General features: G+C 39.8%; 1 protein-coding gene across 3 annotated transcripts in view; it reads left to right on the forward strand.

Annotated features, from left to right (window-relative positions):
• The window catches only part of Resf1 (retroelement silencing factor 1), a 28704-nt gene extending 15268 nt beyond the window's left edge, over positions 1–13436 (forward strand). For all 3 annotated transcript variants that reach the window (XM_036182032.1, XM_036182033.1, XM_036182034.1), the window contains 3 exons: positions 3119–7583; positions 9198–9281; positions 12559–13436. In XM_036182032.1, coding sequence (XP_036037925.1) covers positions 3176–7583; positions 9198–9281; positions 12559–12716 — 4650 coding nt within the window. In that variant the 5' untranslated portion in view covers positions 3119–3175 and the 3' untranslated portion in view covers positions 12717–13436. The remainder of the gene's footprint in view (positions 1–3118; positions 7584–9197; positions 9282–12558) is intronic.
• Positions 13437–24033: the final 10597 nt, after the last annotated feature.

Below are 24033 nucleotides of genomic sequence, written 5' to 3' on the forward strand. Positions count from 1 at the left end.
ATTTTTTTTTTTTTTGAGTGGAGGATTGAACCCAGGGCCTTGCACTTGCTAGGCAAGTGCTCTACCACTGAGCTAAATCCCCAACCCCACTTTTAGATTAAAAAAAAATTTTTTTTTAAATAACAAAGTCTCCCTCCAAAATAATGATTAATATTTAAACAGATGGAAGGGCTTACTGCCTCATTTAACCTTTAACCATTATGCACTGAGAACATATAAAATTACACTAAACCCCTATATTGTATTTCAGTAGATACAGTTGAAGAAAATCCAATGTTTTGACTCAACCCACTTGTGTTCTGTCTTACTTTTCTGTTGCTGTGTAGACACCAGGTCCAAGACAACTTAAAGAAGAGACAGATTATTGAGAGCTTTCAGTTTCAGAGGATGGGTCCATGACCGTTACGGCAGGAAGCATGACAACAGGCAGATGGGCTTGGTGCCAGAGCAGTACCTGAGAGCTTATATATTGATGGATAAACATGAGGCAGAGAGAGCTAACTGGGAAGGATGTGGGCTTTTGAAACTTCCAAGCCCACCTCTTCCTGCAAGGCAACATTTCTTAATCCTTTTCAAACAGTTCCACCAGGTGGGGACCAAGCACTCAATTATATGACCCTATGTGGACCATTCTCATTAAACCACCACATGCTCCTATGAAATAACTAGCATGTATAGTGTGTAAGAATGCTTACTAAATAAGCAAGATGACCTGAGTTTAAATCTCCATTACCTGTATAAAAGCCAGGCATGGCCATTTCAGATAGGTTAGCTAGCCTTAGAATTCCCAGATCCAGTGGTCTCCATCGTCCAACCTCCAATATGGGGTTACTAGTTCATATAGCTATCTTTTTAGTTGGTCATAGTCGAACATGCTCTATAGAGGACTTGAGAAGTAGAGAGTCAGGAGGATCACTACAAGTTTAAGGTTAGATATGGCTACATAGTGAGACCCTGTCTCAATATTTGGGGACCCCTGTCCAGAACTGGGGCAGTAGTAAAATACTGATATATTTTGTACTATACTGGATGGCCTAGTGAGGTGCTCAGCCAGTGTTCCCATCTCTGCATCCTGGAGTCCAGAATTAAACTTCTCCCAATGTTTGTTTCCATGGCCTGTTCTTTGTTGTGCCAGCGACTCCAGTGTATCACTTCCCATGACCCACGTACGTGGTGGCAGTGCTGTATTTCTACATTCACATAACACGTGAGACAGGGAGTTTTCTCCCTGCCAAATATTCTTTAGTTTTGTGCACATGCCTCCTGGGTATCCTGATTTCCCATTCAGTCCTGTATCATCAAATTCTACTAGTTAAAGGGCTCACTACCACAAGACTGTCCCAGTTCCCATTCCTCGGAGTCCTGCACTACCTGTGAATGATTGCAAATTTAAGGGGTATCTTGTAACAATTCTTGCTTTGCTATACTCAGATGCAGTGGATAGGGCCACTTTTGTCAAGGAGTGGGTGGGGTTTCCACCTCTAGGCAGAGTACACTATCCTGTAGTGCTACCTTGTATCGAAGCTTACTCTGATACTTGCAGTATTAAACTCTGGCTCTTCCTGCTTTCTAAAGCTGGGGGTAGGGTTGAAAGTTCTATGCCATTGGTGCTGAGTGCCTCATGAGACTGCCTTGAGTTCTTCCTTTTATCAGTAGTATACACTCAAATGTGAGCAAAAGAAGCTCTTGACAAAAGAAAGTAGAAGGTGCTCCTGTTAAGGCACTGCAAGTGATGTAATGTTTTGTACCCAGGGACAAAGGTCAAATAATATTTTTTCTCTTTTCGTTTTTTATGGCTAGGCTAGCACAGCCTTGGACAACACAGGGTCCTGGAAAGGGGGTCAGTGGTATACAGAGACATAGGACTATGACTCTGGCTTCATTTCAAGAATGAATAAGTTTTATTTTCCCACAGTTGTATCTATAGCAGTTTAGCTATCTACTAACAATAGAATTGAATGCAAGTCCCTTTGTACCATTCTGAGTTCCTCTTTCACACTTCTCTGTTCCTGTGGTCTTGTGTATGCAGGAGGACGTTCTTCCTTAGACTTAGACATGATCTCATGCCTGTAGCTTTCTGAAGTCATGTAGCCACACCTCAGTCAGGGTTTGTGCTTGAAAAAGGAACTGTAGACCATCTGGATCCTCACAGTTTTAACTTTTTTATTTTGAGATGGGACTTCACTGAATTGCCTGGATAGGCTTTGAACTCACTTTATAGCTTAGCTAGAACTAAGAACTTAATGTCTTTCTGCTTCAGCTTTCTGAGTGCTGGGGTTATGGACATGAATAGCCAGACCTGACTCAAATGTCTTGGTATGTCACAAGTGATATAGCCATAAAGTTGAATGCTATTCAGGTAGATGCATTTTTAGTGAAATATAATAGCCTGCCTGTGTATATGAAAAACAGATAAACAGATTGTTTGTTAGGATTCCATGTGTCTTAAAAGATGTTTTGGATTTTGTTTCATTTTTCAGATAGGGTCTCCACATTGTCCAGACATACAGTTTATGAGTAGAGTGAATGTTTAGCATGCTTGAGTTGCTCTAAGTCCATCACCCTCACCTCAAAAAATAAGTAAAAGCAGAAAAGTGCTACTTTAACAGGTGACAACTGCTTTCTGTGGAGTCAGTCTTCACACATTTCATTGATTTTTGACAATGGGCACAATTATTGTTGCAACTCCATTACTACTACTCTGTCTGGGTACGGCTTATTCATGTGAGGTCCTTTTGTAGTTACCATAGATAGAATATGCTTCTATTATTCTTTGAAATTCTGTCTAAGCAGAGTGATTACCATAAGTTTGAAGCCAGTCTGGTCTACAGAGGGAGTTCTAGGCCAGAAAGAATCTGTCTCAAAAAAGGGAGGTAGGGAGAAAAGTTTTTTTTTTTTTTTTTTTAATTTTTATTTTATTTATTATGTATACAGTGTTTTACCCTTGCCAGAAGAGGGCACCAGATCTCATTATAGATGGTTGAGAGCCACCATGTGGTTGCTGGGAATTGAACTCAGGACCTCTGGAAGAGCAGTCAATGCTCTTAACCTCCGAGCCATCTCTCCAGCCCCGGGAGAAAAGTTTTTAATAAAAGACCTTTATTTGTATTTCTTGCAGATTTGTGTCATTCAAAACCACAGACTACAACAGTACTACTACTAAGTCAGATCAACTATGAATTGGAATGCAAAGCCAGAGAATGCTGCCCCAAACCCACCACCATATTCTAAAAGCCAGTCGTCTGTTTTGCAGCAGTTTTTAATGCCTTCCACAGCTTCTCAAAGTTCTTTTGGCTGTCTCACACAGAACCAAGAAGCGTGCGTGCATCCTAGTAGTACGAATTCAGCTTCACGGCCCCTTCTGAACGTCAGGAGCTATGTGACTCCTCAGGTCTCCAGTATGCATAATAGGACAGTTGTGGCCTCACAGACTTCAGTAGAAAGAGTAACGTACACAAATGTTAAAGGAGCCCAACAACCAAACCACAATTTGCAAACAGTGTCTTCAGGAGTTATGCAAAATGTCTGGATGAACTCACCAATGAGGAATTTTATGCCTTCTCATACAGAGGCAACCGTATCCCATAAACCTGATGGTGGGACTAATATGCCTTATATGCATGCACCACAGAGTCAGCTTGTCACATCAGATACCTATTCTGTGCAACTACAAATGACTCCTTCAAGTTCTGTAAGAGTTCCTATAACTTATCAAGGAAATTATCAAGGAAATCAGGGACTTAACCACTCGATACCAGATCAGCTGGTTGACTGGACACAGTGCACATCCAATGAACTTACTTACCCAGATTACAGGACACCTACAAAGCAATATCCTTATTTACCACAAAACTTTGTGCAAGACCCTTCTGTTCAGAAACAAAATTTTGTGCCATCTACATCATTACAAGTTAAAAATAATCAACTTCCACCTTCTACACAGTCATTACAGTCAAAGCATCCTGTACCTGTGTCATCATATCAGTATGCTGCAGAAGCCAGCAAAAGACTCCCTGCCCGCCCTTACAGTTGTAGATATGGAAGCCAACACGTGCAAAATTCTCAGCCTGTTTCTAGACACTTGCCTCTGGAAGTTCCTCAGAGTTCAGAAATACACTCATCTGAAAAAAAGAAAGATACTTACAAAGGCTTTCAACAGCAGTGGCAGAACACTAATAAAAATTTCAGCACCATTGGAAAATTCTGTGAGTTGAAAATAAATACAAAACAGTCTTACAGTGACTCTGTTAGTTCTTCTGGGGATGATCTTCAGACTCTTGTTCAAAATAATCAAGAGGAAAGCAAATATTCCTGCAATCCAAGTACAAATCAAGTAATAGACACAAATGCCACAAAAGAAAAGCTGGTGAGGGATATTAAATCACTAGTAGAAATCAAAAAGAAGTTTTCAGAACTTGCAAGAAAAATTAAAATTAATAAAGATCTTTTGATGGCAGCTGGTTGTAGTAAAAAGGCCAATAATTCTTATACTGAACCAACTCAGCACTCTCAATTTTCAGCAAAAGAAATGTCTGCTAAAAGTGATAGGCACTGCTCCATGGAATTGCTAGCAACATGTCTTTCGCTTTGGAAAAACCAGCCTCCAAAAAACACAGAACATGTTCCAAAACCTTTAGAAGAAAAACAATGTAATGCATCAAGAACCAGTACAATAGCAGTTGGCAGTTCAAATCCCACTAATGAAGTTCATGTTAAGAACTTCTGTTCAGGTGTTAGAAATTCTCAGAAAATGACCAGCTCGTCACAAACAGTCATGTCCGTACTCACACCAAGTTACGAGTCTTCAGATGTAGCTGTTGGAAAAGGAACAGAGCTTCAAATTGCTGTGGTGTCACCCTTAATTCTTTCGAATATTAATGCCTTACCTGGAAAAGCGTTAGCACCTGAGGTTGTACCTGAAACTGTATATCCAGTTGTTAAGGAAGGCAGTGTTTGTAGCTTACAAAACCAGCAGCCAGAAAATGCAACAGTAACTGCTGCTTTGCCCTTTGATGTTACAGGAGCAGTAGCAAGTACTATTGTATCAGCTGAGCTTTCCATGCCTGTGCATAAAGAAAAGCAACACAAGCCAATACAGGATGATCTAGATATAGCTGATAGCAGCCTAGGAGAACACTCTCCCCTGGGCGCTGAAGCTCTGCCTAACCCTAGTGACAGCACCATTGTGAGTGGACCCATGTTACAGATTGAAAGTATCTGTTCTCTTGCAGAAGGTGATGTGTCTTACAATTCCAAGATAGCAGAGATATTCAACTCGATACAAAATGAGCCCCAGAAACCTTCACCTACTCAGCAGGTAATCAGTAGTCAACAAGAAGAACAAGTAGGTGACACCACTGAAAATAAAGACTTTGGTTTTCAGAAAGGTAAGTGTGTGCAGTGTACAGATGTTCCTCATGAAGTCACTTTGCAGCCAGAGCCACTGCAGCCTATAGAGCCAGCACCCAGTGAGTATGTTGGAGCAAACAGAGAAATTCTAGAGGGAAGCAGTAAAGAGAACATTGGTGGAAAAGAAATAACTAAGGACATGTGTTCACCAGCTGTTGTTCAGCAAGATGCTCACCCTCAGGAAACTGATATGGTCAGCAATAAGTCAGGCCACAGTCTTCCTGAAATAAATGAGATTAATGACGAAAATGAATCTGTCTCATACCTACATGACCAGCTGTCAGAACTTCTAAAAGAGTTCCCTTATGGCATTGAAACTATTACCAGACATGACGTTTCTGTGGGCCAACAAAAGACAAATGAAATCTCAGAAAATCAGACTGGTAGTAAAATTGGTAATGTGTCTGGGGATAGCACAGACCAAATAAAAATTACAGTATTAAACTCGGAACAAATCAAAGAATTATTTCCTGAAGAGGATCAATCCTGTGACTTAGACAAATTGGCAGAACCTGAGAATAGAAAAGTTCGTGCAGAAGTAAAGAGCCCGTGTGACTCACAGGTCCCCAGAGAAGAAAGTCATGACCCTGGAATGTTAGACTTGGAGAAAGACAAAATCCATTGCTGTGCCCTGGGTTGGCTCTCAATGGTTTATGAAGGTGTGCCTCAGTGTCACTGCAGTTCTGTGGAAGAGAAAGAGAAAGACCGGTGTTCTTTGGAGATCGACAGTTGCAAACAAGGAGAGCAGTCCTGCAATAGTGGAATCACTATTTTTGAAATTAATCCTATTTCTGATAACTCAAAAAGTCCTCTGATCCAAGCACCTGAGAATGGCCATTTTTCTGAAGTATGTGGTGAAAAGATAAAAACATCTAAGACAAAAGACAGCAGTTCATCAAGGGTGGAACAGAAATTAACTGGTCATTTTTCAGTTAAGTGTTATAAGAAAGATAAAGATGAATCTAAAACAAAACAAGATAGTTCACTGAAAATGGAGCAAAAAATAAAAAATGTTTCATCTGAATGTGACAGACCAAATCCCTTAAAACGCAATAAAATAGCAACCCCTGAAATATCTCATGTGTTAATTTCCAACTCTGATAAAAATATTCCGGCATTTTCTAAACAAGCTTCTCAGGAAAGCCTACAGAAAAAACACACATCTCAAGACTCAGGTCCAGGAAAAGCACATGTAGGACTTTCGCCAAATAAAGATCCATGCAGGAAGAATAGCATTTTGGTACAGTCAGTGTCACCAGAAAAGAAAAAATTAAAATTCAAAGCAGGTGGCTCCAGACTGAAATATTTTGAAAAAAGAAAAAGAGACCATGTGCTTACCCCAGATGTGGAAATAAAAAAGAAGAAATATGAAAAACAAGAGCAGAACAAAAACACTGGAGAGACACTCAAATTGTGCAGTACTCTGACAGAACCAAATGAAAGCACCAGTATTAAAGAAAAGACAGTGCCAAGTTCTGAGACCTCAGACTCAAAGGGCAGCTCCTCTAAGAGTACCAGAGTTATAACCGTGCAGGAATATTTACAACGGCAGAAAGACAAACGAATAATAGGGAATAATGCTTCCAAAAACATCTGTGTAGAGAATGTGCCGTGTGACTCTGAGCCCGTGAAGTCCAGTAAGCATTCTGCATCAGCAAGCTGGGAAAAGTTAATTGAGGGGCAGGGTGTCAGTGCAGAGCCCTCAAAAGAACCAGAACATACTTCCACCAGCCATGGCAAAAATCCCAAGGTCCACCATTCTGAGGAGTCAAGGACATACAGTGTGTCAAAAAGTAGTAAAGGAAAATTTGATAGGAAGCAGCCAGACAAAGCCTATATTGATAAAACCAAATTAGAAAGATTGACCAGTATGAGTAAGTCCAGCCAGATACCTCTCCAAGTAAAGGAACAAAGGAAACAGTACCTGAATCGGGTTGCATTTAAATGCACAGAACAGGAAAGCATTTGTCTCACCAAATTGGACAGTGCATCCAAAAAGTTTAGTAAAGAGAAAGAGAAGAATAGGGCATATACACCCATGACAAAAGATGACACAGACAAACAGATGTTGGAGTTTAAATTATGTCCAGATGTGCTATTGAAGAATACAAGCTCTGTTGACAAGCAGGATGATCCTGGGCCTGGGCCTGGGAAGGAGCAAGCATCTGTGCAAGGTTCAGTATAATTTTCTTTATGGGGGGATGAGAGGAGACAGTTTTACACAGTTGAGGCTGGCATTAAATCATCTAGGTTGGCCTTTTAACTCTGATCCTCTTGTCTTCATTTCCCAATTGGTAGAAATGTAGGCTACAGGGCCCAACCGGTGGTTTTGTTTATGTGTGAGGCACCCATAGGGGTGTAGTCCTAGGAGTGGATGAATGGGATGGGTTAGAGTTGGGGTGACATTGAGCAGCATTTGTTTTGTGTTTGTTGCTCTCTATTTTAAATTATAGTAAATTAGTACTGGCAAATTTTCCCAACATCTTCTGAACACAAACATTAAGTCCCTAAGAAGCTACACTGTAAAGCATTTCTTGTGGTAAAAGTTTGAAAAGTATAAAGTGTACATTTGTTTCAAGAAGTTTTGGTTTTGTGGTATTGGTGGTCAAACCACCAGCACTCTGCCACTGAACCACAGCCACAACTAGTGTCTTGGTTTTAGTTTCCTTTTGTACTGATAATTTCAAAGCAGCCTGTATGTGAAACTTTGTTCCAAATATTGAGAAGTAATGTACGTGTTAATTAATGGGCCAATTTGTTGCCATCTTTGAAACTAACAATGAAGATATTATCTCCAAGTTAAAATGGTAACATCTAGTCTACTTATAAAACAAGACCTGTAGAAGGAAGCTATAATTGCTTGGAACAAATTAATCTCTAATTACTCACAAAGTCTAAATGGTGATTGGCAGAGTGGTACATATGGAATGCTAGAGGCAGAAGAATCTAGGGAGTTTAAAGCCATCCTTGGCTATAAGATGTCCTCTCAAAAACTAAATAGTGAAGAAGCCAGAGTCACAGTCATGAATCATAGGTAGCACCTCCATGAAGTGTAGAGTTAAAGGGAAAAGTGCATGAATAGTTACGGTTATAAGAGAAGGTTTTGAAGTTGTGGATATTACGGCTGATAACATTGCACAGTGAAACTCAGATTGGAAAACTAGTCTTTTAGTTGAAATTTTAGTTTTGTCTCTTATTTTTTTTTTTTCCTTCTGAGTATATCTGTTAGGGTGATGAAGCTATAGCATAAACAATACTTTTTTGTGGAAAGTGATAGGTCCAGAAGACAAAAGTAATTTTGTTTAAAATGGCTGATTTCAAAATAAGACATGGTAGCACACATCTTAATTTCAACACTTAAGAGGCAGAGGCAGGTGGATCTCTGAATTTGAGACCAGATTGGTTGTAGTAAGCTCCAGAATCTGAGACCTTGAGTATAACTGGGAATTTGGAATTGAGCAGGGGCAGTGAGTGACTTCCTGTCTCATATCTTTAAATAAATATCCTGAGAAATGTTGGTGATTCAGCCCAGATGAGGAAATGTTTATTTAGTGTGAAAATTAGAAACAATTCATTTTCCTATTGTAAAATATTCAATTTCTTTACCTGGTAAAAATAATTTTTCAGGTCCTTTAAAAAGGTTCTATTACATATGGTATATAGGTATAACATAAGATACCCCATGATGTAACATATAGGTAGGTTTTTTTTTTTCTTTTTTTTTTTTCTTCATTGTGCTAAAATGGAGGAGTAAAGATTATATATCTGAAAACAAATATTTAAAACAGTTTCAGGAATAAAAACTACAAAAGAAGACTGGTTAAAATGCATCCCTACAAGGACAAAGATGCCTGAATCAAGTCAAGAAATAGGTAAAACACCATCTGTTTTCATTTTTTGTTTTGATTTACCAGCTTGTCTACAACATGGATATAATTACAGTACTGTCTCAATGCATGATTTTATTTATATTCTTTTTTTAATCCCTTGGTGTTTGTTTCTGAAGGTAAGATAGCGTTTTGTTTTCTCTGTCAGGATGGAGTGGGAGGCCAGGATCTAGTTCCCTTTAACAGAAAAATAATACTATCACACTGAATTGGGTGAGTTTTTACATAAAGTCTTGAATTTTGTGGATCTGAGTGGACCTCAATTTTGGCATTGTGTCAGGTGATATGTGAATAAGAATATTGTGTAATTGTGATTAAACTCTTCCCTAAGATCTGTGGCAGGCTGGATTGGCCTCCAGTAATGTCTGCCAACTTCCATTTGGTGATTTGTAGGCTCATTCAATCCCCTAAACAAGGTAGGCAAGGACATTCCCTTTGTCATCTGGCTTATTATTGCATTGTTAGGTTAGGAACTTGAACCTGGTCTCTCTCTTCAGAGTTCATTGAGGATAGTGGTGCAAGTATTTTAAAGGACAAAAGGATAGTTGTCCTGGTAGCTTTTAGTTTGTTGTAGATTGGGCTCAGCCTTGTACTCACCGTGAGCTTCTGATTGATCCTCTTGCCTCCACCTCTCACATGCTGAAAGTTTATGTGCTGCTAAGAATAGAGTCCAGGGCTCTGTGCACGTTAGGCAAGAACTGTATTAACTGGATCTTCTGTTTATTTAAAGTGGAATGAATGTACTTCATAGAGTAGATCTGAGGAATTCTGCCTTCATTTTGCTTATTTTAAAAGGCAAAGAAGCCTTTTTACGAGTGCTAATGGCTTACACCTTTAATCCCAGCACTTGGGTGGTAGAGGCAGGTGGATTCCTCTGAGTTCAAGGCCAGCATGGTGTACAAATTGAGTTCCAGGACAGCTAGTGTTGTTACACAGAGAAACCATGTCTTGAAAAAAAAAGCAAAGGTAGTTTCAGAGTCTTGAAATTGGGAATAATTTTACTAAGAACAATGACAGAATCTTTTTAAAAGATTTATTATTATTATTATTATTATTTTATTTTATTTTTTTTTAAAGATAGGGTTTCTCTGTAGCTCTGGCTGTCCTAGAACTTGCTTTGGAAACCATGCTGGGCTCCAACTCAGAAATCCACCTGCCTCTGCCTTCTGAGTGCTGTGATTAAAGGTATGTGCCACCACGTCCGGCCAAGTTTTATTATTTTTAATTAGTGTATAAGTATGGGTCTCTGGGTCTGTGTACCTGAGTGCCCTCAGAGGTGTAAGATCCTCCTGAGCTGGATTTGTAGGCAGTTTTGAGCCACCAATATGCATGCTGGGAATAGATTTTTGGTCCGCTACAAGAGTGGAATACACTGTTAATCACCAAGTCATCTTTTTTTTTTTTTTTTTTAATTTTAAAAAAATTGTATTTTTTTAAGAGAGGAAATTTGACAAAGGTGAGACTAGAGAATCAGACATGTATAGGCAAGCATGTACAAACTGAGTCATAGACATACTGAGATAATTCACATAAGAAAAAGCTTAGCTAGTCATGCTGTTTCATCCTTATAACCCCAGTACTTGAGGGGATAAGGCAGGAGGATTATAGAGAACTGGAGACCAGCCTGGGTTACAAAACAAAGTACTATCTCAAAGAAGGACCAGAAAAATGGGCTGGGGATATGACTCAGTAGGTTGGGAGCTTGCCTTGTGTTCTTGAGGCTCTGGATTTGACATTCAGTGCCAGCCTATTAGGGGAATGGCTGACACAGGATCAAAAGTGTAGGTGTAGTGAAGAGGGGAAGGAGGCTCCCAAGTGAGAGAGAACAGCTATAAATGCCTGGAAACAGAGACAAGGACCATGGAACAGTAAACTAAAGGGTTAAATAAAGAGGGAAGGTACAAGCTTTTCTGAGGCTGTCTACCATACCAGGGTAGACTATTAAAGTCACCCCTTTACATTCACTGTTTGGAACTGGCCAAGCTCTTTATTGCTTTATTTTTCTTCTTCCCTTCCATTTCCCTTCCCTTTCTCCTTTTTCCTTTCCTTCCGCTTTCCCCTTCTTCCTTTCCCTTCCTTACCCCGCTCTTTTCCTTTTCTTTTTCTTTTTCTTTTTCTTTTTTTTTTAATTAAAAAGATGGTGTCTTGCTGGGCGATGGTAGTGCACACCTTTAATCCCAGCACTTGGGAGGCAGAGCTAGGTTGATCTCTGAGTTCAAGGCCAGCCTGGTCTACAGAATGAGTTCCAGGACAGGCACCAAAACTACACAGAGAAACCCTGTCTCGAAAAAACAAACAACAAAAAAGATGGTGTCTTATATAACCCAGGCTTGCCTTGAACTTTATATGTAGTTAATACTGATCTTGAACTTCTAATTATCTTATCTCTTCCTTAGTGAGTGTATATGTTGGATGAGAGAATTAAGAGCATTTGGGTATAGTTCCCTCAGAGTCCAGAAAAGGATATTGGATCCCCTGAGTTACAGGCAGTTGTGAGCCCTCACTGTGCAGGTGCTGGGAATCAAACTTGTCTCATTCTTGCCCTTTTTCCCCCCTCAAGACAAGGTAGCCTTGGCTGACTTAGAACTCTCTTTGTAGTAGAAGCTGGCCTCTTCTCAGAGATCCACCTGCTTCTACCTCCCAAGTGCTGGGACTAAAGGCAGCTACCACTGAACCATCCTTTGAGCTCTTCCTTTGGTTTTTGAGGCAAGCTCTTGTGAAACTCAGACTAGCCAGGTGATGGTGATGCATGCCTTTAATCCCAGCACTCTGGAGGCAGAAGCAGGCGGATCTCTGTGAGTTTGAGGCCAGCCTGGTCTACAGAGTGAGTTCCAGGACAGCCAGAACTACACAAAGAAACTCTGTCTCAAAAAACCTAAACAAACAAAAACCACCACAAAAACTCAGACTGGCCTTGAGCTGAAGATCCTCCTGCCTCAGCCTTGAAAATGCTGTGATGATAGGCATTTTCTGCCATTTCAACAGTCTAGCTCAGTTTTCTGTCCCCACACATACTGCACATTTCCTGTCTCTTTTTTTTGTTTTGTTTTGTTTTTCAAGACAGGGTTTCTCTGTAGCTTTGGAGGCTATCCTGGAACTTGCTTTGTAGACTAGGCTGGGCTCGAACTCAGAGAGATCCACCTGCCTCTGCCTCCCGAGTGCTGGGATTACAGGTGTGCACTACCACCGTCCGGCTCCTGTCTCATTTTTTTCAGTGTATGTTTGTCATACTGAACATTAAGTATCAGTTTTGTTTTCTTAGATCGGGCTGATTCAAGACTCTCTAAGAGAAGCTTCAGTGCAGATGAATTTGAAACGCTACAAAACCCAGTAAAAGACTCAAATGTCATGTTCCGGACCTACAAAAAAATGTACTTGGAGAAGAGAAGCAGAAGCCTCGGGAGCAGTCCAGTGAAATAGGCACATGATGTAGTGGATTTACTTTACCACCGGCTGTCTAACTTTTTCTTTTCAGGCTCCCTTGCTGGAAATAACTCAGGACTTCCAAATTTGGATTTCTCAGCCAAGGAGTTCAGTTACAGCTTATGTTATGTCTTTCATTGATACTGTGTGACTGAAATGCTGGTGAGCAGGCAAGGAAACAGATTGCATTTGTCTGGGAACTACAAAGTATGTGATCTTCTATATAGTTGAACCATGTTTACTATTTTAAATCTTGTTGGCACAATGGTGCACACCTGTGATCCTAACATTTGGCAGATGGAGACAAGAGGATCAAGAATTGGTCATCTTCAGCAGCGTAGTCCATTGAGGCCAGTTTAGACTACATGAGATTTCTCTCTCCAAAAACAGAACAACAGCAACCAAAAAGAATGTGAAGGTGACTTACACAAATCTTACTTTGAAATGCTGTTATGCTGACATAACTATTCATTAGCTAAGGACTTATTTGACTGGGATTGTAAATATATATTTTTTTTCTAAGCACATTAGCAAAACTTATTTTTCAGAAAATGCTCACTGTGAATGTCAAAAGTATATTCCTAAGTATTTTGTACCTTATTGTAAAGGTTTTTTCAGAAGTCTTGTTTTATACTTTTGTTAAACTGAATGGAGTTTTTGGAAGATGTCTTGACCTTACTTTTCATACTTGAAATAAACATTTATTTTTTAAAGAACTACAGTTGAAGTCTTCATGGTTTCATTTCTCTTTCTTTTCTTACAATTATTAATAGACATTTGGATAAGCTAGGCACATCTTCAAGGAGGTTAAGATGGCCTTTGCTGTAGAGGACACAGAATGTTTACTTCTAGGAGAGCACTGGTTATTTATAGAAAATTCTTCCCTCTCCCAGTGGTGGAAATGGAATTCTAGACCTCATGCATGTTAAGTGCTCTGCCACTTAACTATACCTCTAGTCCTGTTTCTTTTTTAACCCCTACTGTTGTATATATAAACATTGAAATATGAAAGTACATTGAAAGTGTAAGGTAGACAAGAAGATTTTAAGATAATTATTCAGAAAGTTCCTTATAGATTCAGCTTCCATATTCAGCTTACCCCAATCTTGTAGGAAACACCTACTTACAAGCTTTTTATGCAGTATCGAGGAATACTCATGATTATTTGAAAATGCTATTGCACTTTTTTTTCCATGAAAAAATATTAATTGGAAGGCTGAGGCAGGAAGATTGCTAATTCAAAAATAGTCTGTACTAGGGGGTAAGATCCTGTCCCAATCAAAAGAAAAAGTAGAGGCTTAGACAGTGAAGGAAACAACCAAAAAGAGAAGCTAGTGAAGATATAATTGAATGAGGCAGCATGTTTCAGCCCCAGCAAGCAGCAGAACTTGGCAGCTTCGGCCATGTGGTTCTGGCTTTAGACGTAAGGATACAAGAATCTCCCTTTCATAACTAAGGAAAGCTGCTGAGTCCAAGCATGTGTTAGGAGTGTCCCTGCATGGAGGCCCATAGAAGACATTGTGTGAAGCTATGAAAGGGAAGCCTGGATTGCCTTGGAGACCCCACGATGTTTGAAATGCCAGAGTCATGCATGGGGTACCTGCCAAGGAAATCTGCTAATGGATTATCAGCCCAAAAGAATTGTGTTGCATTCAGCAAATCTGAAAGGAGTTGGAGATCTGAGGAGCATTTTGACAACAGACTTGGAAGATGCAGAGTTTGGAATTTGCCCAGCTGGATTTTGGTCTTGCTTTGGTCTAATATTTCCTTATTTTCCTCCCTTTTCTCCCTTTTCAAACAGTAATGTATATCCTGTGCCATTATATGTTGGAAGTGTGTGATATGCTTTTGATTTTGACTTTATAGGGGATTAAGATCAAGAGATTGCCATGATTCCCAAAAGAGATGACTTTTACAGGGTTGAGACTGTCATAGAGTATGGGCGGGGACTTTTTAAAGTTGGACTTAACACATATTTGCATTATGATATTGTTACAAACTCCTGGGGGCCAGGGAGTGGAATGTGATAGTTTGAAAGAAAATGGCTCTTATAGACTCAAGGAGTGGCATTCTGAGATGTCACCTTGTTGGAATAGGTATGTGTAACACGAATCCTAAAAGGTCTTATTAATAAAAACAAACCTGGAGCCTCTAGAATGCTAGGATTAAAGGCGTGTGCTACCACTGCCTAACCTCTATGTTTAATATAGTGGCTGTTCTGTTCTCTGATCCCCAGATAAGTTTATTGGGGTTCACAGTATATCAACCACAGGTATGGCTCTATTGGAGGAAGTGCACCACTTTGGACCTACATGTAGAACTCTAAGCTACCTTCCCAGCACTATGTATGCTCGGACTTGTTGCCTCTGCTTTGGAGTGCTGGGATTGAAGGCATGCATCATCATGCCTGATTCTAAGCTTTAATTTCTTTTTACAATTGGAAGTTTAGCTGCATAAGATCTTGCCCTGAGGTCACCACTCCCTTTATTCTGTTTAACATCAGGCTTTTCTTTAATCTGTTTATCTCCTTGAACACAGAACTTTATTCTACTTCTGGTGCCCCCTTCTCAAATTGTACGTTTTGTATTTTTCTTTGCTCAGCTTGCTCCTTTTCATTATAAATGTGCATAAGAGTGAATACAAACAACCATGGAGTCAATACTAGGCTGTTTTGATATTTCCTCTGCTAATACAATACCAAACTCTCCAATTTACCCTCTGGCAGATTTTTTTTTGGACAAGGAAAGCAAGCAGCAAGATTCTTCACCAAAATATCACAAGAACAGTCTCTAGGCCACATACTAACATTCTTGTCCTTTGAAACCTCTTCAGCCAGGTCCCCACAGTTTCAAATCACCCTCAGCACCACTGTCTTCCATGTCCCTACTAGGATGCCCTATTAAGTCCTATTTAAAGTGTTTAACTGCTTTTCTAATCCAACCTATCAAATTCCACATTCCTCCAAACAAAAGCATGATCAGGCCTGTCACAATACCCCAGTCCTTGGTTTTAATTGGGGTATCTTCACATAGAAACCTATAACCACAGCTTATAAAGGAAAACCTTTATTTGGGGCTGGTTTATAGTTCAGAGGCTTAGTTCTTTGTTATTGTGGTAACAAGTACTGCAGTAAGCAGGCAGACAGTGCTGGAGAGGTAGCTGAGAGTTCCATATATGGATCTAAAGGCAGCAGGAAGAGACTGAGCCACTAGGCCTGGCTTGAGCTTCTGAGATCTCAAAGCCCAACTGCTAGTGATGTACTTCTTCCAACAAAGCTATACCTGCTCCATCAAGGCCATACCTCCTAATAGTGTCACTTCCTATGAGTCTGTGGGGGCCATTTTCTTTCAAACACCATACTATGAAAAGGTTGAAGGAGAGAATGAACTCCATAGAGTTGTATTCTGATCTCCAGAATTGTGTGTGTGTGTGTGTGTGTGTGCGCGCGTGCACACACACACACACACACACACACACACACACACACAAGTAAACACACAATAGTAATAAGTAAAAAAAAAATGTAAAGGGTGAGAATAAGAGGAGAGAGAGAGAACTGCCATATGAAGAAGAGTGGGGATAGGCACTGTTTTAGGGGCAGGTTCATGTTTTAACAGTGTTAGATGTCTATCTCTTACGGGGTTCAAGTAAGGGAGTGACAATCTTCCCTTAGTCATGTGTGTCCAGTAAGTTCTTGGGTTTGCTTTTCCCGAGATCCCAATTTGCTTTGATGATTTTATAGAGTGGCACTCATTCTACTTTTTAAAAGTTACACTTATTTATTTATTTATTTATTTATTTATTTATTTATTTATTTATTTGTGTGTGTGCTACAAACATGTATGTAGAGAGGATATCTCATGGGAATTGGCTCTCTGCACCACATATGTCTTCAGGATTGAACATTGGTGTCTTGTTTTTCTGCCAGTACAGTGGCTGCACCTGAATATACTGCTGTTTCAGCCATTAACTACAGCTCCACAGTTACTGGTCCACTTCTCATGAAGTAGCCCGGTGGGACTCTATTAGAGTTTCCTGCCTGGCCCACAGTCAGGACAAATCTCTCTCACCCACCAAGTCCATAGACACTCAGACCCAACCAAGTAAACACATAGAAACTTATATTGTTTACAAACTGTATGGCCATGGCAGGCTTCTTGTTATCTACTTCTTCTATCTTAAATTAAACCTTTTCTATTAATCTATACTTTGCCATGTGGCTTGTGGCTTACCAGTACCTTATATCTTTTCTGTCATGGCAGTGGCTGGCAGCGTCTCTCCACGCAGCCTTCCACTTCCCACAATTCTCCTTGTCTCGCCTACCCCATCCTTCCTGCCTGGCTACTGGCCAATCAGCACTTTATTTATTTTAACCAATTAGATCAACACATTTGACATACAGAACATCCCACAGCAGCTAGCTGACCTCCTTCTTTGTGAGCATCTTACAAAGAGAATATTTCTTCTACTCCAAACTAAAAAGGACCACCACACTCAAAGACCCTACTGCTTCCTGTGTGTCTCAGTCCATTTTCTGTACTCCCTCTGACTTTGATTACTTTCAACTAGTTTCTGGCTCTGCCTCTTGACCCAAGGTTGATTTAATTTAATTAATGCAAATGTAAACTTTGGATTCACAGTGTGATCATATATCATGCAACATGGGTCTTTGGGCACATCTGTTTTTACTTTTTGGAATAAGTTTCTTTATAGTCTATGCCTTGTGGGTGGTCCTAGATAAATGGTATTTATGTATACACCATATATATATACCCATATATATATGGGTAATACAAGATGTGGATCATTCTCCATCATTACCAGGGCAAGACAATAGTCTGAAGAAACAATTTTATACACTAAGGAGTAACTTAGGGGAGAGAATAAACCTATCCCAATACATACTAAATTTGTAAGTGAAAAAGAGTGGAACAGTAAGGAAGTGGAAATATAACAATTGTCCTCCTAAGAATTTGAAATATTGTGTTAAAGGCATTGAAATAATCACAATTTACCTTCATTAAAATTTAAAATATGCCAGGCAGTAGTGGCACATGCTTTTAATCCCAGCACTTGGGAGGCAGAGCCAGGAGGATCTCTGTGAGTTTAAGGCCAGCCTGGTCTACAAAGCCAGATCCAAAACTACTCTGTCTCAAACAAGCAAACAAACAAACAAACAAACAAAAAGATTTAAAATACCATATGGAAGAGAGGAAGGTGGAGGTAGCTGGGCTTTGAAGCATGGCTATTTTTGTAGATTTAAAAAAATTATTTTTTCTTTATTTTCTTCTACTCTGTTGCATTATCTTTTGTTCAAAGAGTGAAATCTGCATTGTATTGATGCAGGAGAAAATTGAAATAATAAAATTGATGTTATAAAGGATTCATTAACAAATTTGTTTAATATTGGAAGATATTACCCTTTTTGTTGTGATGATTCCAACTCCTTTAATACAGTGTGCCATATCCTTGCAGCTTTCTCTAAGCTCAATAATATGAAAACTCCCTTCCTCCCCAGCAAAGTTTCCTGCTCTCTACCTAGCTTTATCTGGAGGATGTCCATGGGCCTAGAGGAGTGACCCTATCTGAAAGCTGTCTCTAAACCAGATTCCTGTCTCTAAAACCAGATGCCTGACTTATTTATCTTTAGCTTGAACCCTGACATAGATCCCTGCTAGAAGACTCCCATGTACTAGAAGCCTTATGATACAAGCGTGCCTCAATGCAAATTAGGTGATGCCCCACCACTATCCCTTTATATTCCCCTTTCTTTCTGGAATAAAGTGGGGTTATAACACTTAACTGCCTCCCAGGAGAGCTGTCTCCTCTCTGGGAGTCACAAGCTAGATGACCCTGCTTGCTTGTTTTGTGCCCCACGATCCCAAGGAAGAAGCATGGAGCAAACCACCATTCAGAAAAGCTATTCAAAGTTGAATTTAGCTGAAGGTACACTGCTCTGATATGACTGGAAGATGAAGAACCAGCCTGACTCCATTTTATATCCAGGAGCCATTTTGCTATTTTCTTAAAAATAAGTTTTCATTTACTGTAAGAGCTGAGTTTCTATTTTTGTGTTTCTGTTTCCTGGAATGTGACCTGTTTGTTTGTTTTGTTTTGTTTTTTCGAGACAGGGTTTCTCTGTAGCTTTGGAGGCTGTCCTGAAACTCACTTTGTAGACCAGGCTGGCCTCAAACGCACAGAGATCCACCTGCCTCTGCCTCCCGAATGCTGGGATTACAGGTGTGCACCACCACTGCCTGGCATGACCTGTTTTTAAGAACATCCTGACCTATTCTAACCAGTGACCACAACCTATATGATGACTGTTTTTCAAATTTTTCTGTACTTTCCTACCCACCTATTTGTGGTTTTATTCCTCCTTAAAAGGACCCTGAACAATGGACTCAAGACTTCTCTCTCTAGCACCATTTTGGGCAAGGTAATCACTGGCCAGCTCTGGGGACTCAAATTGCTCAATTTGGTCCAAAATTGTGGTACTGGTCTTACACTCATCTGGTGGGATTAACAAGGCAAGTAGTGTACTAACCAGGCTTGTTAGAAACTATTGGGTGAAAAATTTGTATTATAATTGAAGTTTAGGGTTGCTGAGAAAGTTTCTTCTAATATTTGTTCACCAAGCATGACCTCCAATTAGGCTCCATTCCCAAAACAAAAGGAGACAACCTTGACTTATAATTAGCTGTTAGGTACATCTTCATATCACAGAACTTATCTCTAAGGGTCATCTCAAGAGGATGTTATGCCTGCATCATGAGTTCCCCTCCATGCAACAAGATCACCAAGGAGCCAACTTCAGATGCAAAAACAAAAGGTTTCTTTATTCAAGCCAAGCCCAGGCAGGGACTTCATCTGACCCTCCTATTACAGTGAGTGAAGGAGGAAGCCTCAAGCACTCATTACAAGGTGTTTATATAGGAAAAGTTAACATGCAGTGGGTTACATATCATTGGACAAGGTAGCTGGGGTGAGGTAGTTCTTTGAAGTTACTGGCTAAACTATAAGCGTGAAATTACTAATGGCTGACAGGGTGTAGGGTATCTACAGAGACATACATTTTTTACTCCCTATATCCTGTTTTGCTGAGCCCAGGATATATACATTCAGATTTCTTTTTCCAGTCCTGTTTTCACATGAGTTCAATCTCCGGTCAGCTCTAAATTACTGATCAGCTTCTGGGTTCATTTATAGATCAGCAGATACCTTCAGATGGGCAGCCAGTTCTCAAGAGGGCTACTGATTTTTCTCCTTCAAGGACAGAGAGTACAGGGTCACAGCCATAAGTCCTGGTCTGCCTCTAAGTTCCTTGTGCTCCTATCAAGAAAAGCATAATTCTGCCAGGTGGGCAAGATGAACCCAGGTAATGACTGTTCGAAGAGAACAGCACTGGTATACTTAAAAAATAGTTCTAGCATATCTTTGCTGTGTAAATCTCCCATTTGCCCAAGTAGCCAGTCTCCTGTCTCTGTTTAAACTATCCAAAGTGTAACCTGGAGCCCAGTCCTGAAAGAGATTTAAAGATGACAGCATATGTAAAAATGTATAAGTTTACAATGTATATGTTAGCAAAGTCTGTTCCTGGCTGGCCCCTCTTCAGGCATTAGTCAGAGCCATATCAGAGAGATTTTAAATAAATCTATATTATATAAAGCTATATTAAAGAGATTTTCCTTTATTTTATATTTCCTTTATTCTATTCTATTATTTATTTATTTATTTATTTATTTATTTAATTTATATATTTATTATGTATGCAGTGTGCTGCCTTCAGGCTACAAGAGGGCACCAGATTTCATTACAGATGGTTGTGAGTCACCATGTGGTTGCTGGGACTTGAACTCAGGACCTCTGGAAGAGCAGTCAGTGCTCTTAACCTCTGAGCCATTTCTCCAGCCCTACTGTTTCTTTTTAAAACTGAGATATATTTTGAGTATATGTGTCTCTTTTTAAATATTTATTTCTTATTTATTTATTTATTTATTTATTTATAGCAGAGTTGCAGTTTATTTAGAGAGCTTCTAAAGGACAAGAAAGAGCAGAAGAGGGGCATTTTGGCAAAAAGGTACACTTAAGAGCATGGTATGAGTTTCTGAAAGAAGTGTTGCCCAAAGTTTTATCTTTTTTTAAATTTTAATTTCAATTAATTAATTAATTAATTAATTTTTTTTTCTTTTGTTGAGACAGGATCTCATATAACCTTGGCAGGCCTAGAACTCACTGTTTAGACCAGACTGGCACTAAAATCATAGAAATCTGCCTGCCTCTGTCTCTCAAGTGCTGATATTAAAGGTGTACACCACTGAGACTGGCCCTCCAAAAAATGTTTTCTTCTATTTTTGTTAAGTTGTACAACCAGCATCACTATCTAACCCCAGAACAATGTCATCACCTACAATAGAACCCTAGGCCCATCTCACCCCTATGGCAAGTTTTCTGCCTCTATGTATTTACATGGACATTTCATATGAATGGAATATGTGCTCTTTTCCATATGGCTCCTTTCTATGAGCAGTGTTTTATCAAGATTCATGTTATAGCGTTCAGACATTAGTACTTTATTTCTTTTTAAGCTGGGTAATATCCCATTGTATGTACTTTTATTTTTTGTTGTTATTGTTATTATGCTTTTTATCTTTGTTTTTTAAAAAATAGCACATTTAAGGAAACTTGAAGTTCTAGTGCCCAATAAAGTGATATTTCAATCCTTGAGCACTGGCATCATTCTTTTGACTTGGTAGTTGATACTCCCCCTCCATCTGGGTCTTCATATCACTAAAGCAAAACCAGGAGTAGAGGCAGTCACTGCGGAGTGTGTGTGTGTGTGTGTGTGTGTGTGTGTGTGTGTGTGTGTGTGTGATTGATTCCGATTAGGAAATTGGAGGTGCTGCTAAGGGAACAAGATTAATCTATGTCTGCAACCTGGGGAAATTGGAACAAAGGAGCAGATTTAAGAAATTCGTGGTTGGCTAGGCATGGTGGTTCATACCTTTAATTGCAGCACTTGGGAGGCAGAGGCAGGAGACTTTCTCTGAGTTTAAGGCCAGCCTTGTCTACACAGTGAGTTCCAGAATGCCTGGGACTACATCAAGAGACAGTGTCTTGGGGGAAAAATGTATAGAAAGTGGTATCAATAAGAACATGTTCATGAAATATAGGGACTTAGGAAAAAGAAAGACTTCTAACTTCATGGTTCCTATAAGTCTTCTATTATTGCCATCTACCTCCCATGTACTAGGTATAGATTTTAGAGGAATTTTCTGCCGGAAGTAGAAAATTAATTTACTGGCCTACATTCTTGATTCAGACAGTTCTTGTCCATGAAGATAAAGATATTTACCTCAGGAGTTGAGAAAAGGAAAGCACGGAAGAAAGGAAGGAAGGAAGGAAGGGAGGAAGGAAGGAAGGAAGGAAGGAAGGAAGGAAGGGAAGGAGAGAAGGAGGAAGGAAGAAAGGTCATTTAGGAAAGATGAGACATACCCAAGCACAGGTATAGGTGTCTCACTGTTTTCTTTGTTAGGGCTGTCCATATGTGGCCAAATATATGTTTCAGTGGCTTTGTAAGTTACTTTACTTAATGCAGTTTACAAGTTTTAATGTTAAGCCTGAGAATCAGGAGAAAAGACCAAATCCACAATTGTCCAATTAAAGCAAAATGTATTTTGGGGTGTACCTGGGACTGGCCAGTGGCTGTCTTACCCTAAGTCAGGAGTTGAGAGAACAGCTCCTGCTGGCCTCTTGAAGTGCTTTCTGTAGGAGAGATGAGGTGTTCACAAGGGTGAGATAGTTGGCTGTTATACATTTTTAGAAAAATATAGTGAAAGGGAAGGAATAAGGGTAAGGATATCATGTGAATGGAGTCACAAGATGTTTACATCCGTTCTAAGAAACAGGAACTTACTACTACAAATAGAAACCTTAGCTTGCAAGGATTTAACAGAGAACAAACAGGAACTTAATCTTTAACTACAAATAGAAATCTTAACATGCACAGGACAAATAGGAACTTCTTATACAAATATCAACTTGCAAGGATTTAACATGGGACAAACAGGAACTTGTTCCTAACTGTCTTAACTGCAAACAGACCCTTAGCCTGCAAGGTATATTTTTCTTGCTTTGGTCTCCCATTAACTTGCAAGGTATATTTGTTGTGCTTGGGTCTCAAGACCCCCAAACAAGACCACCACAGAACTAATATCCAATGTAAGTACAAAGGGGTTTATCAATAGCAAGCAAGCCTGGGCTTGGTCTGTATCCAACACTCTGGCTATGCAGGTGAAGGAGGACGACCCTGAGTTCTCAGAGTGAGAGGTTTTAAAGGAAAAAACTACAAGCTGGGAGGTACAAGCCTTTGCATTTCAGGGTCATACTTCAGTTAACAAGAACAGTTTTAGCCAGGAGCAGAACTACAGTAGACAAAATACATTTGGAGACTCTCCCAGAACCATAGACTTTGATGGATTAAACCTTTGTTTTTGTTTCACAACTATTTCTTGATCTGCAGCCTACCCACACTGGAGGGTGTAAGGGTTCTGTCCTTAATTACGTTATCATCCTGGGACTAGGGCCAGCCTAAAAAGCGGGCGGACCCTCTGTGTTACGCCCTTCTCTCTTCCCTCCACGAGGTCTCTTCTGTCTCTCCGTCTTTCTTCCTCTCTCTCTCTCTCTCTCTCTCTCTCTCTCTCTCTCTCTCTCTCTCTCGCAGTGAAGCTCTAAAAAGGTAACTATGGCTCGTGACTTTCCTCCAGCATGCTCCTCTGCCAGCATGGCTGCCGCGGGTGGCAGCAATTTAACCAGCAGAGGGGTTGCCTTGACTGGGGGTCCTAACTGGTTATTTATGTCTATGGAACTTGGTTCAATTTCTATCTTAGCACTGTTAGAAATAAAAGTTTTTGAATGGAGTTTGTATTACTCTCTCATATTGTTCCTATTTTGGTTTCACATTAAAGATTAAATAATTACCTTTTTAAAAATAAAGTTCTAAAGTTTATTTATGGGGAAGGTGATAGTTTGAATGTAATTGGTCCCCATAAGCTCATTGGAAGTGACACTATTAGGAGGTATGGCTTTGTTGGAACAGGTGTGGTCTTGTTGGAGGAAGTGTGTCACTGTGGGAGTATGCTTTGAGATCTCCTTTGTTCAAGTTTCACTCAGTGTGACATTTATTTCACTTCCTGTTGTCTGCACAAGAAGTAGAACTCTTATCTACCTCTCTGGCACCATGTCTAACCTGTATGCCACCATGTCCCACCATGATGATAATAGACTGAACCTCTGAACTGTAAGAAAGCCACCT

This window comes from Onychomys torridus, chromosome 3 (genome assembly GCF_903995425.1).
Source record: "Onychomys torridus chromosome 3, mOncTor1.1, whole genome shotgun sequence".
Taxonomy (NCBI): domain Eukaryota; kingdom Metazoa; phylum Chordata; class Mammalia; order Rodentia; family Cricetidae; genus Onychomys; species Onychomys torridus.